The following is a 16416-nucleotide window of genomic DNA, read 5'->3' as shown; positions in this document are numbered from 1 at the left end:
ATAAGGGCCTCAGCACCAATCTATCACTGAACAAACATAGCCTCAAGAAAAAAAAAAAGTGTGTATTGTTCCATTCAATATGAAAAGGTCAAAATGTTTTAGACCACTTTAAAGAGCAAAGAAAACATTTACATTTATACACTGACTTATATAATCTAAATATCTACAGTACAAGGATTTTGATTTATGCATTTTCAACACTATAGCTTAAAATGTAAGGAAATAAACAAGCAGATGAAGTCTGACCCTCAGTTGTTGCAGAAACACAAGCACACTTAATATGTTAAATGTAGAGAAACTGTGAAAATAGGTTAGATGTGTGAGGTTTTCTTTAAAAAAAAACAAAAAACATTTTGGTTTATTTTCAGCGAGCTGATTTGGCTGTGTCAGCCATCACCATCACTCCAGAGCGGGAGAGTGTAGTGGACTTCAGCAAACGCTATCTGGACTACTCTGTGGGAATCCTGACGCGCAAGTCAGAGGACAAGATCAACATTTTCTCACTGCTAGCGCCATTTGACCTCGCCGTATGGGCATGCATTGCTGCAGCTATCCCTGTGGTGGGCATTATGATCTTTCTGCTCCGGCGTATCCAGGCAGTCAGATGTCACAGCAACACAGGCCATCCACCACCGTCCACCTCTACCTCGCTTCAGAGTGCCATCTGGATTGTCTATGGTGCTTTTGTGCAGCAAGGTCAGTCACACTTGTGTCAAAAACCGAAAGGAATGATAGTTTCTAGCAGCAAATATTTGTTTGCGATCCTGTGAACTTCATATTCTCTACAAAAAGTAACACTAAGCATATTAAATGTTTTAAAAGTAATTTAATGAATAATTTTAATCACTTTTGATACCATAACAAATAAAGTCATTGAAATTAATTAAACTCCATTAGAAAGGCTGAGGGAAATACATGTAGGCCTGAGACATCATCACTTTTAAAACTTGTGCTACCAATCTCGAACTTGTTGCTGCAACTCCTGATCAGCAGGATAGAATAAAGACCCTCCGCTCGTTTTGTGTCTGTGTGCAGGTATTATTATCAATATTTTACAACTGGCAATCTAAGAGCATAATGTTTGAATACAATCTCTACCAGATAACCTAACTAATTAACCAGTGGACATCAGCCTGTTATATTCCCAGGGGTGCTGTATATGGAGCAGAATGGAAAATAATAATAATAATAAATCTGTATGACATTAGGTTTTTCTTGTTGAGCATTTCTTTCCGTAAGTCTATAAAAAGTCTAAATAAAATCTAAATTTATAAATGACATAATTGTTATAGGTTATATGTTACAACACAATGAGAACATCAGCTTTATTTGAAATTGTCTTGCAGTGATACCATGTGAGTTGAATTAAGGGTAGACTCTCATACCGGCTCATAGGGGTTCAACGGGCATAACTAGATTCTTTGTTTCAAAAGCTAATAATTGTCTTCCATTAATGCCAATCCACCCCAGCAAAGGATATTTTCACTTAAAATGTTGGCCAAGAAGCTATGTTAAAATTAGCTTGCTTACTCTATGTTTCATATATGTTTTGATAAGTGAAAATGTATCTCCTTCTTCAGAATCCCAGTAAGAAATGAAAATTTGATAGTGGGAACGCCCAGTTAAAATTGGAGAAGGACAACCCAACCAAAGAATGGCTCTTTGTGGAGAAAAAAAACAGTCATTGAATTTAAGTTATAAAAAACATTTTTTTCTTCTGATTTGTCCTTGCAGTAGTGGCCTAGATTCAGATGCTTCCCAGTCCACCTTAACCTACAGCCCTCTCTCAGCAGTGTCCTTCCCTCTAAAGGAATTAAAATTATGTCTGTTTCTGACACGTTATGCATCCTTGCTAGAGTAAGTTTTAATTAAAGCAGCTATGATTGATAACATATTGGCAGCATATTAAGAATTATCATATCAGATAATCATTAATAGCTGTGCTGTTTTCATAACTTGTTTTCAACTGTCAATCCTGATACTTGGCATAGGCTCATGGATGAACAAAGATAAACCCTCTAGTGAATGAAAGCAAAATACAGCAAAAGAATTTCAGTTGCTAAAGGAAGGTCATGTCCATGGCGTTTTGAGCTTCTGCATGTTACACATTAAGAAGCTTATGAATGAGGATAATTTTACCTGCAGCTTGTAAGAAAGCCAAATTAGACGACAAATCCCACAGCAAATGCGAAAATGGCTGTTTATACATTTATTTATTTTTTTTAAACTTGAGATGAATGCATCAAATAAAGAAATCTACTAGATAAATTTCAAAACTTAAAGAATTCTTGAAATTGTTATAATTATTCAATGAATAGTTTTCTTCCATGTTTTAAAGACACCATTAATCTATTTTATGTCTCCCCCTTACAAAAGTAAAATTATCCCTGCTTAAAGAAACTCAATTAATTCAATATATTCCAATAAGTTATTTATTTGAAATAAATAACTTATTGTTATAATTGTTCCTATTTGAAATATTTTCCAACTTTATTCAAATTATTGTATTGTTTAGCAATGTATTAACTTTATAAAAAATGTTGATTACTTTCCTTTTTGGATCAATGAAGTATTTTTTATTGAATTTAATTTAATCGAATCAAAATAACTGGGTGGTTCTCTCCTTAGCAATTTACTGTTCTACATAGCATGTAAAATTGGAACCCTAAATGAAGTAGATCAAAACCTGATAGCAAAAAAAAAAAAAAAGATAACCTCCCTTTTCAACTGTAAAGATCTAAACTGGTTGGCAAATATTTTAGGACTCTGAATGATTTAATAAATGTAGGTTTCTGTTTGTCAATATGTTGACACAGAAAGGATGACCTTTGAAGTTGCAAAAGCAGAATGTCCCTGGCTGCTGCTGTCATAACAACTTAGGTATAATAACTTACAATAAAATGGAAGACATATGTGGATGTCACCATACAATAAATGCTGATTCAGTAAATGATACATTTCAGGCACTATGGCCACCTTGGCATTTTTAAAGGTGCCTTTCTTAGGGAGGACACCCCATCCAGGTACGTCCCTTTATAACAAATGACTGATTTTAAAGCCCAAACTGCAAGTCTGGCATACTGCCTGTGAACCTTTTTTAACCCAGCACCCACTATATTTCAAGAGAAGCCAAATGCATGCCTTTTATCTGCCTTCTTTTTTTCCTGTCCTCATTTCTGGCTCATGTTTCAGCGCTGCCACTTCTTGTATGATTCAAGTGATTTTTTCTTTTAAGGGGCCATCGAGTTGATGTTAGACCCTTTGATATGGATCTGACTGCTGATGCTCATAGTTTGCCATTGTTAGTAGTTGAATCTTGGCATCCAAATACCCAAATTATTCCATAATGATATGCCAGAACTGTGGGTTGTGTGTTCTCTGCTAAATAGATTGTTCACCCCCAGACACTGACTGCCACTTTTCATACAGCTAGTGCTCTTTTTTACATAAAGGGGGGTAGGATATAATCTGAACCATCCCAAAGACAAAATGGATAAAAACTTTTGTCATAACTACATTGTTTAATCAATGTGGTTCTTAGATGAAACATTGTACCACTGATAATAATGATCAGAGCTGATTAAATGTAAGCATGGGCTGTTCAAATCAAATGAACCTGAAATGGAGGGAAAATACTAACTCATGTGTAAAAAATGATTGATTCTTTCGTTCTATACATTTGACAAGAACTTTACTTTTTTTTCCTTTTCCTGCAAGGTTTCCTGAGGGTGCAGCTGTTCCGATTGTGACACTTCCAGACAAATATGTTTTCATCACTTTTTCATGCTCCTTAAACTTTCATATGACATTTCTATGGCTTTCCTTTTCTGGATCAGAATTGACGCTGACATTTTTTTCTCACTCATCTCTTAAGCCATTGTATATGAATTTGCAGAGAACAGGCCAGTGCAAGAAAGCAAATCTGATACTGTGGTAACAAACATGTGATACACCAGTCTTCTTTTTTTCTGACATAATATTGGCGAAAATGGATATGAATTCAAAGAAATCATCAAATGTTATAAATGATATATTTGTGTTTAATGATACAAAAAAAAAAAAACTGTAAGCATCCCTGAGTGCAAAACACACAAAAAGCATCCACAGGTGGATAGGGTTCAAACTAAAGGTCTGGGTAATGTACTTCAATGTACTCGACCCTCAGAGGGCAAAAAAAGCATACCATGTCCAAAAATATTTAATAATCAAATAGATTTTTTTAGGTCTTAAAACTGTTAAATAAATGGGAGAAAAGTTATAATACCAGATAGGTGTGTGGTTTGTAAATTAAAAAATAAATTTTAATTTTTTTTCATACAGCTGCAACCAACCCTTTTAAAGACTTGATAATGCTGACATTTTCCCGCTAAAAAAGAAAAAGAAAAAAGAGAGTTTGATATTTTTTGGTCTAGATGAATAATTTATTTCTTTTCTATTTCCTAATTTGCATCAGATCAAAACAAAATATTTTTCAGAAGATTCATAAATTTGATAAACAATTGATTATCTCTCCTGTGTAATTTCTTCACCCAATCCTCACCAGAAAACCCAAGTACAACCCCCACAAAATATTTTAAGATTGAAACACCCTTTTTAAAAGAAGATGGTTGTTTTGATGGCTGAATCTAAGGTTATTAATGAAAAGTTGAGTAGAAAGAAAAAGCATGACAGAAGAGGGAGCTCAAACGTCCAGAAGACCTACAGTACAGACCTGAGGATTGTGAGGTTTAGCTCTTTTAGAGGGCATGGGTGCCAACAACAGAAAAACTTTGACAGACAGATATCCAGCTATATTTAAAAAACCCTAAAATGAATGCAGCTGTTCACCAGAAAATTATGCAGCACCTCATGATTTCCCTTGTTGACAACCTTAATAGAGACAATGAATTCATTTTCCAGTAGGTCTTACTATCTGCTCACACTGCCCAAAATAACAAGACCTGCTTCAATGACCATCTTATCAGTGAGTTTGATTGGATAGCAAATTAATGCAAAATGATCCCTGTCCAAGTACTGACTGTCTATACTCTGAAATATGCCAGCATATCTATAAAAAAAGAAAAAAGAAAAAACATTTTAATGGTCTTATTTTATATTCAGTTATGTTAAAAAAAGACTATTCTGAGTTTCCATCCGTATAAGCCATACAAGTCAACATAAATAAACATTTTAGTTTACCAGTCTTATTGTAAAAAATATAGCTTTTCCATGATACTTAAGTATATTTTAAACACAGGCACTTCTACACATATGACCACCGAGATGAAAACCTATTGAAAAATCAATCTAAGCCCAGCAGAGCCCAGCAATAAAAATGGAGAAACTGCAATAATAATGCAGAAAACTATCCACCCCAATTTATAATTGTAAGGCTTATATTTCTCTGCCTTTATCAAAACATAAGATAAAAGAAATTAAATAAATCTGTCTTCTAGCCTGAGATAACTATTAAGATAAATATGCAGTTTGGCAGTAGTTACGGTTTTGTTATCCTGCGGTTGTTCTCTTGGTTTAGTTTTAGCGTTTACAGCAAATTATAAAATGAAGCACTTTCTTTTGTAGAAAGTTAGCAGTTAATAGGAAAGTAATTCTTGATTTGGGTAAAGACAGTTGTTTGGGATTACTGTAATGTATTACTTGTTTCATGTTTACAATAATAGAAACTTGATAGTTATATTTATAACATGTAATGAGTTTATGCAGTTTACACATTAAAAAGTTTATATTAATCCCTAATCAGAGATCAGGCTTTACAATTTACAAGTGCAAAACCAATTGAAGGTGATGTCTTTTGAATACCTAGCATCTGTTCACGTGGATATGCGTCTCTGCTTGTGCTTTTGAACTATTCTTGTCTTGACACTGTGCAGGCAGTGACTCCATCCTGGGTTCAGTGGCTCTGCGTATTGTCATGGGCAGCTGGTGGCTTTTCACCCTCATCGTGTGTTCGTCCTACACAGCAAACCTGGCTGCCTACCTCACCGTGTCACGCATGGACAACGCAATTAGGTAAAATACTTTCTTCTGTCACACTATATAAAAACAATGCATGCATTTCCAATTAAACTGGACTATGTTATACAAAATTGGTGAGCATAAACACTTGTATCTCTGTACATATCTTAAGATGCAGCCAGTTCAGTTATGTATTGACATAGCTCATGTGTATTGTTTTTTTTTATTGTGGAATTATTTATTTATTCATATTTTCAATCCCTGAACTGCTAAGACATACAGTATATAAGAGGTTTGGTTAAAGTTTCATCTGCAAGGATCTTTGTCTAGCTTTTTTTTTATTTCTTTTTACTTGCTGAATAACAACCAAACATTCTTGGACTGAATGTTATCTGCCAGTGAATCCAATTTGGCCTGATCTCTCTCTCTCCCTCTAAAGAAAGGGCAGAAAGACATTTGATTATATTGGTTTTGTCTAGTGTTGAGCAAACAGCCACATGGGGACATGACAGCAGACTGAGTGAATGTTAAGCAGCACATAGCTCACAGGCACAATGGATGAGAGAAGTGTTGGTGAAAGTACCAATCGGGGCCATACTATCTTCTTGGTATGGGTGGAACATTTAAAAGAACAACTCAAAGGTGATTAAGTACTCCATGCAATCTGAACCTCTTAGAAATAAGGACTGTAACCATAGTAAGCATAACACAGTGAGCACCTTGGGGTTTTTATCTGTCAGTTAATCAAAAGGGACGGTGTTAAAAAGTTATATTTTAAATAGACTAGCCACATAAAAACATAAGAGCTGTTGGAATTATTGCTGTTAGGAAGGAAGGAAGGAAGGAAGGAAGGAAGGAAGGAAGGAAGGAAGGAAGGAAGGAAGGAAGGAAGGAAGGAAGGAAGGAAGGAAGGAAGGAAGGAAGGAAGGAAGGAAGGAAGGAAGGAAGCTCCATTTTATCCTTATTGAACGAGTTCCATTCAGAAGTATGGTTGCTACTAATATTCATGGTTAAACGCAACTCATCTTTTTCATTTAACTCAGCGGGTTAAAGCTACCAACTCACATCTTGCACCGTACCACCATGTGATGGCAGTTTCCTTAAGGGAAACATTTGCAGTACATTAAAGATAATTATAGATATCAGTTGCTCAGGGGGAAAAAAAGGATAAAGATTGAGCACAACAACTAAGAAATTATAGCAAACCAAGTTAGTGAAAAATACACTCCCTGACTATGTTATTACACACAAAAAATAGGAAGGCCTTTACCTAACTTAATTCTTATTTTTATAACAAATGCTCTCCAAAATGTTTTACACACTGGCATGATGGCATTACACAATTGCACGTTTTGATCTAGGTACTTTACTCAAATGAGATCTTGGGAATGTAGGAACACCATGTTATATTGTATATATTCAGTGTCATTTTTGGTGAACTAATTTGAGATGATTTGACCTTTGTAACATGGTGCATTAACTTGCCGGAAGTAGCAATCAGGAGATGGGTATATTGTGGTCAAAGAGGTTGACACATTAAGCAAAAATATTAGGTTGGCTGTGATTATGCTCATCTAGAACTGAAGGGCTCAAGGACTGGCAAGAAAAAAAATCCCCCGAACCATTATACAGTACCATCACCATCAGCCCGAGTGGTGAACTCAGGCAGTTTGCATCAATCATATGTTGCTCTGGCTACATTCTGACCCAATATGAAAATTCTAAATGTTCCAATGGTTTCAGTTGCTTGTATTTGATTGGCTAGTGGTTTATTTGCTTATTTCTGCAAATATAGTAAAAAAAAACAGTGTCAGATGATTCAATCATCTTTTTCAGTTTTTTTTAATAAAACTATTTTTTTTAGACTTAGATTTAGACTCAACTTTATTTATCCCATGGGATTACTCCTTCAGAGAAATTCTGGATCCAGTGGCTTATATAGAGTACAAAGTGATGTCAAGATGTCATTGAAAATAAGAATACAACAGACAATATAAAAAGAGGGTATGGTGTTCAAAAAAGCTTAAAAAAAGAAATGTTTTATTCTCCTGGAATATGTTTCTCTTAGATATCCAAATATCTGCATAATAGAGAGCAAAGGGAAAATTACATAGTAGTTGACTTGGGTTATTGCACTTGTACTACAGAATTGTACTGAACTTATAAATAAGTAAAAAAAAATAAACAGGCTACACAGTAGTCGGCATGTGTTATTGCACAGTGAGAGAGAATATTGCACAAGTGACAATAGGTAATGTTTTGCAAAACATGTCCAAGGAGGGGGATGCTGACCCCTGTCCCTCTTCCTCTTCCTTTTATATGGTGTTCCGACCTGAGTAGATCTCCCTTAGTCAGTATTTGTTTTAACATAATATAATTCAATAGGAATTAGCAACTTATAATGAAAAAGATTAAAATCATTGTGATGTGGAAAGCATAGTAAGGAAAAACAGAAACAAAAAATATTTTATTAAAGTTATATTTTTAATCCAGAACATATGTTGGAAAAGGGGTACGACGAAGCCACATTTTTTTAAGCCCGCCATCTCTACTTTTATGTAGTCATTATCACCAACACCTTCCACATTCCTTCTTATATCATGAGTCCATACTAGAAATAGAATGTCGAACATAAAACTAACCACCGTGGTAGAGTACAAGCGTCAAGCTACCTCGTCCAAACTTTGCAACACTGTTGGGTCAAGATCTGCTATGTTGATTGTTTCTAACATTTTTATCATTCTCTCAGTTAAGCAGTTGAGACGATATAGGACATGATCGTTAGAAATTGTGCTCTTCTGACAAATCAGCAACTTGTCCGAGTTCATTTGCTAGGGCTTTCCACAAGTTACCTATCGCTACACCTTTGCCTGAAGGCAAAATCCAAGCATGCGCGCCCGTGCTCCTTAACCATTTCTGGTGAGCTAGCCTTGGCCAATAGTTGTGAAGCTATTGGAAGCTATTGATCAACTGATGAAGAAATGTCTTATTTTTATTATTTTGTCACATTTAATGACACACAAATTGATATTTTTAGCTACTTTTTCAAGCTATTTTATATTAAGTCATTCATTTATTTCTGTATGTATTTTTAATTATGGCACGATTGGTCCTCCATACCCACATGCATTAATTTATGCAGATATAAAATTATTAATACACAATTTCATGTGCCTGCAAATATATCAATTTATACTATTATTACAATATAATTTATACAATAATTACTATTAGCTCACATGGCCACATTATTGAAAAAAAACAGGTAAACTATGCTTCAACGCCTTCCTTCCATCATCTTTTAAGAAAGCCAGTCTGAGCCTATTGTTAACCTGGTCCTATGCTTTGACATTGCTTTAATTCAACAGTGTTTACTCCATACTACACCATGTACTGAAATGCAGATTTTTTTTTATCTTTGTTGAAACAGGTAAGATTTTCAAATCCAGATTATCTCTGTTTTTTACCATCCCGTTCTCTTATTAAAGTGTTTGTTGCTAAAGGTTGTTCTTGTAAAAAAAAAAAAGTAGTAGAAATGTGTAAAAAATATATATTTTTTACACATTTCTCCATAACTGTCTTGAATTTTAAATGGTATAAATTGTTTTGGTTCTATTTTAGCTTTGTGTCCTAAAAGATATCTAAAGGATATTTTTTTTCTCACAACTTCCATTTGAAACATTTCAAAGACATAAATAAAGGTCAAGCAGAATGCGATCTTCCTTTGAAGGTGGCAGCTGTTTTTTCTGCACCATCATTATCAACAAAAGGACAAACGGTAGAGAAATTCTGCACACACTATTGAGCCTTTCTCATTCTTTTGGAAAACATATTTCACAGTTGCTTTCATAGTGAGACATTTCCAATGACGATGCAGTGAGCAGTATGTTTTCAAAAAAATTAAGAAGACAATCCAAGAGGAAACAGTGAGGCAGATACAATTATCCGATTTCAGACATACGGGACAAGAATTATCTTCTTTTACTGATGTTGTTATTTGTAGTAATATTAATATTATTGATATTACAATCGTTATTATCCTTCTTACCTACATCTCTATGGCTCCAAACCTCACCTTTGTTTTACAGCCAATCTCAAGCTGCCTGTAGAACATGCAATCTGCTCATTTTAATGGGCAGTACCAGATCAATTAGATGCATTATTTGCCCATCAATCTATGTAGATCTCTGTTTATTTTTATTTAAAACTTGAAAGCAGTTGTGTGAGTTTTTTCTAGTGACAGATTAACACCACACCTTAAGCAGTACATTTGTGTTTTTCTCCTTCACTGCACAGCCAGAACCTTTACTTGATATGGAGAGCTGTGATGTTTTAAACTCGGTCACTGGATCACATGATAACAGACATCAATTGTGGGTGTTGGAATTGTTGCCTTTGCATGCATCTGGTCTGGCTGTACCCATTCTCCTTCCATTCCATGTAAGACCTCCTCTTCTTCTTTCCAGAGTGGATCAGGGCACCTGCAATTTTCACCCTGAATTCCTTAAGCTTCTTGTGACTTCACACACCAATGCTTATTGCATCTTGATGATACAGCAGCCATCCATTTTTGATTGCTATATCGGCTAGTTTAAAGGTCCTGCCACTCTGGAGGGACCAATGCCTGTGGAAAGTAAAGGCCTGCAAAAGTGAAATTACCCTGGTAAATGTGTATAGAAACACTTACCTGGCTTGAAAATCTTTTGAGAGGCAATCAAAATGGAGGCTAGCATGACAGATGTAATTATGGTCACATGTCTGCCACTGGGTTTATAGTTCAGTTAATCTTTTTTTTAAGGAATTTTTTGAACTGCAGACTTTAGTAGTAGGTGCAACCACATAGATTCTTATTTGTTTTGGTGTTAGTTACGTTTAAAGTTGCATAAGGGAACTTGGAGTTGCACACTTTAGTTCTGCATACATCTTCTGAATCTTCATAGATGTAAGATAAAGCTATTAAAGATAAAGCTAAAGATATTTTTGGTACACACATTTGGCCAACTGAAAGGGCTTTAATAAAAATGTTAGGTATTAACCACAAAAAAAAATTGCAATTAACTCCTATCTTGTTCAGAGGATGATTAAATTGAGAACATCTTGGTGATGTTTTAAGCTTGGTTTGCATTATGACATTTTATTTTGATCTCAGTATCAAACTACAGTGCAATGTTTGATACTGTTGATCACTCGATTGTATTAGAGCATCTAGAAACCTGGGTTGGCCTTTCTGGTACAGCACTGGACTGGTTTATATCCTACCTGATGGACAGGGACTTTTATGTGTTAGTAGGAATCTTTAAATCAGAGACCAGGAAAAAAAAAAAATCACATCCAAGGTTCCTCAAGGCCCCATTCTTTGGCCCCTCCTAATCATCATCTACTTGCTCCCCATAGCTCAGATTAAAGCACACCACCAGATCAGTTACCAGAACTTTGCAGATGACACACAGCTTTATATCACAATGTCATCACGTGATTATGAACCCATCAGAAGATTGGCTAAATGCTTAGAACAGAACAATATGTGGATGCACCATAAATTTCTCCAACTGAATTAAAACAAAGTAATTTTCAGACCAAAGGAGGAGACATCCTCGTTTTCAGCTACTTCAGCTAGAAACCACTGATTATGGCCGGAATCTTAGTGTTATGATGGACTCAGACCTGAACCTTCAGAGGCACATAAAGGTAGTTACTATGACAGCTTTTTACTAGCGGAAGAGCATTTCCAGGATTAAAGGACTAATATCCAAGCTGGATCTAGTAAAACTTTATCTTTTGTAGAATTGATTACTGCAACAGTGTCTTCATAGGTTTGCCTAAAAAGTCCATCAAAGAGCTGCAACTGATCCAAAACTGTGCTGCTCATGTTCTCAACAGAACTAAGAAAGTAGAGCACATCAGCCCGGTTCAGTGTTCCTTACAGAGACTCCCTTTAGCTCAGGAGAATAGATTTTAAAATCCTTTTGTTGGTCTATAAATCACTGAATGGATCAGCAGCTGAATACATAACAAATCTGTTGTCAGTGTATCAACCACCCAGACCCCCCTGGTCTTCCAGTTCAAGTCTACAGTGTACACTCAGAACTACAACCAAACATGGGGAAGCAGCATTTAGTCCCTTTGCTCAACTTATCTAGAACAAATTCCCAGAATTTAAATGTGCTGAAAGCCTAAGTTCTTTTAAGTCAAAGTTTAAAAGCCATTTGTTTAGAGCTTCCTCTGACTATGGAAGTTTAACTGCTAACTGAGGTATTATTAGTTTAAAGTTGTAGTCCAACAGTTTTAGGGGAGTGTTGGCCCAGTGGTTAGAGCAGTGCACCTGTGCTCTGAGAAGGTTGAAAGTACCAGGTTCGATCCCCACAGCCTTCACTCTCGATCCCTAAGCAAGACCTTTAACCCACACTGCTCCCTAGGCGCCACACAATGGTTGCCTCCTGCACCCCAAGGGGATGGGTTAAATGCAGAGAGTGTATTTCCCCATTGTAGGACAAGAAAGAGATTTTATTTTTTTTATTTTTATTTGCCTTTATTCTGCTGTTATTTTCCTCCTACTTTATTATCTTATTCATGTAAAGCACTTTAAATAGTCCATGTACTGAATTGTAAAATAAACTTGCCTTTATATTACCTGTTAATAATTCAGCTCCCCGACACAGTAAGCCAGCTACACTTGATCAGAACAGAACTTACTCAAAAGGCTCTTAGTTAGGTGTTAGCTGCTTAGTCTTTGAAAGTTGTTCAATTTAATAGACAATATTTAAAACACAGCATTGTCTGCTAGATCAGCCTCTCTATAGATGAGTTTAGAACAACCTTTTAACTTCAGGAGCAGAGGTTAAAATATTTTCTTAATAACATCAACTTATCTTAAATATAATGCACAGAATAGAACCAAGTACATCAAGAACAATAGAAATGATACAATGTAAAAAAAAATCCTAAAGACTTTGAGAGTTATTAGAAGGAAAGGTTGTCAGGAATAAGAACTATTGCAGCAGTGCAGAGGGGAAAATTCTTTCCAATTAGTACATTTTATGAGTAAAGAACTCCATAAAACCTTTAGTGTTAAGCCCAGAAGGAATACAGTGTTCAACTGAGTTATTGCTTTGAGTCAATTTGGCCAAAGCACTTAACTGAAACCTGGAATTGTTCTCATTATCGTCTATTAGCTAAAGGTCTGTGAGCCTAATTTATAACTCCAAAACTACAAGAAACCCTAGTTCTATATTTTTTTCTTTTTTTTTTTTACAACTTTGCTCAATTGTATTATTTTTATAATAAACTGGGTTCGAGTTACCTGTGGCTAACAGTGTATTTCCTACACAACCCAAACATTTTATTAAATATTAGCAACATTCACAGAATATTCTAGATGTTTAAGGAACCTCTCAGTTTTGTGTAAAAATATAAACTGAAATGAAAAGCTTGTTGTGTTTTTTTGTTTTTTTTTTAGCCATTCCATCTAATAAGTAATAGATTAACAAATTATATCACAATGACAATAAAATTCCGTAAAAATTCAAAAAATATCCACTGGACTTGGTTTTCAAGATTTGAAGACGTTTCGCCACCTCTCCAGGAAGCTTTCTCAATTCAAATGTCTGGATCCGCAGTGAGTTTGAGTCTCATATGGACAAGGCCTCGTATTGCTTGGAAACATGCAATGGTAACCGATGAATGGGTCGTTAGTTCCATCGTTAGCCTGTAATATCTGAACCTGTCTATGATTCTGAGGGTCGGTCGTTAAAGGGGGGATTGCCATTAAGGGGGGGATTGTCTCCTGTAATACCTGAGACCTGTCTATGATTGTTAAGGGTTGGTCGTTAAGGAGGTATTGTTCACCGGCTGGGGCGGGTAGGTCCCTCGTTCCTCTGTGATGGGGTGGGGGGTTTGGTGATATCTGGAAGGGATCATGTCTATGATTGAATTGTATGTTTTTGGAAGCTGGAATCTGAGTCCACCACCTCTGTTTAAAGTTGTTTTTTCTCTCTTAACATAGATGGCTTCCTTCACACCCCTCTCAAACCACCTATTTTCTTTATCCAGAATATGGACATTCTGGTCCTCAAAAGAATGTCCTTTGTCCACAAGGTGTAGGTGTACTGCGGAGTCTTGTCCAGAGGCCGCTGCTCTTCTGTGTTGGGCCATGCGTCTGTGGAGAGGTTGTTTTGTTTCGCCAATATAAAGATCAGAGCATTCCTCGCTGCACTGAACAGCATATACCGCTCCGCTCATATTCGGTCTGGGGGTTTTATCTTTAGGATGCACTAGCCTCTGTTTAAGGGTTTGGTTTGGCTTGAAATGTACTGGGATCTTGTGTTTGGAGAAAATCCTCTTGAGCTTTTCAGACACTCCAGCAACATAAGGGATTGTGATGTTTTTGCGTGTAATTTTCCCATCGCTGTCTTCTGTTGCGTGTCTTTTGGATTTCCTTGCTGATTTGATAAATGAGAATAAAAGAAAAAAAAATTATTATATATACTGCATATATATATATATATATATATATATATATATATATATATATATATATATATATATATATATATATATATATATATATATATATATATATATATATATATATACATGAAATTATTTGTAAACATTTATACCAGCACATGGTGGATACAGTTCTTTCAACTTAAAGGTGTAATACTTGCAATACTAACGGTAGCCTTGTGCATGCCAGCAAATCATCAAACTTTTTACTTTTATTATTTTGTTTTGATTGTTTTTTATTATATTGCTTTTTTATCGTTTTAATTACTGATGTTAGAAAAGGGGTATTTATCTTTCTCATTCCACCTTGATCAAATGCCTTTAAATAGTGTTTCTTTGTTTTGTTTTTTAATTAAAGAATAATTCAAAATCAGTCAAAACATATCCTAACCACTCCAAACACACAATATCTCAGACCAATAGAATTCATGCACACAAAAAGAAAAGGCTGAGTTGAACAGATCTAGAGATTTTATAATGCTTATCATCAGAGCTTGTTGCAAAATTGCAAGGTTGCTTACTTTCTGAGAAGAATGCGTTCTCTAAAAATGAGTCAGGTCATATTAAGGTGATGATCAGCAGTGAAAATATAGCTATATGAGAGAAGGCACTACAGACTTAAGTAAACAGCAAGACAAGCCTAACGTTTGCAGTCAGTTGTATGATTAATCTATTCATACACAATATTCATCAGTTTATCTTTTAAGAGAGATGGAGAAAGCAAGGAAAAGAGCTGCATCCAATTATGTATCTTGTTTTAGGCATACAGCTAAAGTATTTGTAAGTATTCATAAAAAGAGTCAGCTGACATTGAACTGTTCAAAACCACATCAAATAATTAATAAGCAGACACTGATAATTTAAGTCAATATTTTAGAGTCCTATACTGAAAGCTCTTTGTCATGTTTTAATTTGCCTAACTCATCATTGCTGGAAATACTTAAGACAATCTAGCTTAGAAGCAACAAGTAGTCTACCTAGACTGGATCTAATTTAGGTAAGTAAATACCGTGAGATTGATGACTGCATATCGAAGGAGGAAGTTTATGGTAAAATATATGTCTAGGTACAGACTTCACTTAATCCAATCTGTAAGTGAAATAATATCTCACATTTCTAAATTGACATGTAATTTTTTTAAATGGTTTCATGAAAAGGCAGTTTTGCACTTAAAAAAATTTTCAGATTTTTAAATAAGGATACTTTATCAATTTGCATTCTGTAGGAAAAATCTCAGATAGACTGAAGTCAAAAATGAACCATACCCCATATATATAAATAAATGTATTTTTATATTTCAACTGATTTATTTTCTGAATTAAGATCAAATTTGTACCTCCAAAAATGTACGTTTTAATCTTTTTGTTTTGATTTTCTTTATAGCATCATACCCTGTTTACTTTTCCTTTTTTTAAGATTATTTTTAGCCCCTAGTGGCCTTTATTCTTGGTATTTCTGAAAGTAAGCAGACAGGAAATGGGAGGTGAGATAGGGGCAAAGGCAAATGTCACAAAGCCGTGAGTCGAACGTATGACAGCTGCATTGAGGGCCTCTGTAAACCAGTCATGTGCTTAACCCTGCACAACAAACACCATCGCCACGATAACAGTTTTTTTTTTTTTTTTAAAGTGGAAAAAAGTCACTATTTCAAGTCAAGTTTTTTTTCCGTGTTTGGACTGGTATTTTGAAAATTCTTCTTTGGTAATGACCTTCAACTGTTGGAGGTGGAAGCCTGTTTGAAATCAACCTAATCTTTTAGAATCAAGTATGGGCTCTGGCTAGTTAACTCCAAGAACTCATTATTCTAGTCCAAAGAAAAATTTTAGTAAAATGAAAAGGTAGAATAAATCTGGCAGGGCTAGGGTGTATAAAAAAGTAAAGAGAAAACCTAAAAATAGTGCAGATTAAAAATACCTCATATGTATTTTAAATTGTTAACAAATAGTTAAAAGTAGG

General features: G+C 35.1%; 1 protein-coding gene across 1 annotated transcript in view; it reads left to right on the top strand.

Moving 5' to 3' along the window:
• grid1a (glutamate receptor, ionotropic, delta 1a) overlaps window positions 1-16416 on the top strand; it is a gene marked incomplete at its 5' end in the record, with an annotated part of 42231 nt that overhangs the window by 11313 nt on the left and 14502 nt on the right. The window contains 2 exons of the mRNA XM_038293911.1: window positions 369-696; window positions 5871-6009. Coding sequence (XP_038149839.1) covers window positions 369-696; window positions 5871-6009 — 467 coding nt within the window. The remainder of the gene's footprint in view (window positions 1-368; window positions 697-5870; window positions 6010-16416) is intronic.

This window comes from Cyprinodon tularosa, unplaced genomic scaffold (assembly GCF_016077235.1).
Source record: "Cyprinodon tularosa strain WSP-4 unplaced genomic scaffold, ASM1607723v1 ctg331, whole genome shotgun sequence".
In the NCBI taxonomy this organism is placed as follows: Eukaryota; Metazoa; Chordata; class Actinopteri; order Cyprinodontiformes; family Cyprinodontidae; genus Cyprinodon; species Cyprinodon tularosa.
The sequence above is the reverse complement of the archived record's forward strand: the minus strand, read 5'-3'. Positions and strand labels throughout refer to the sequence as shown.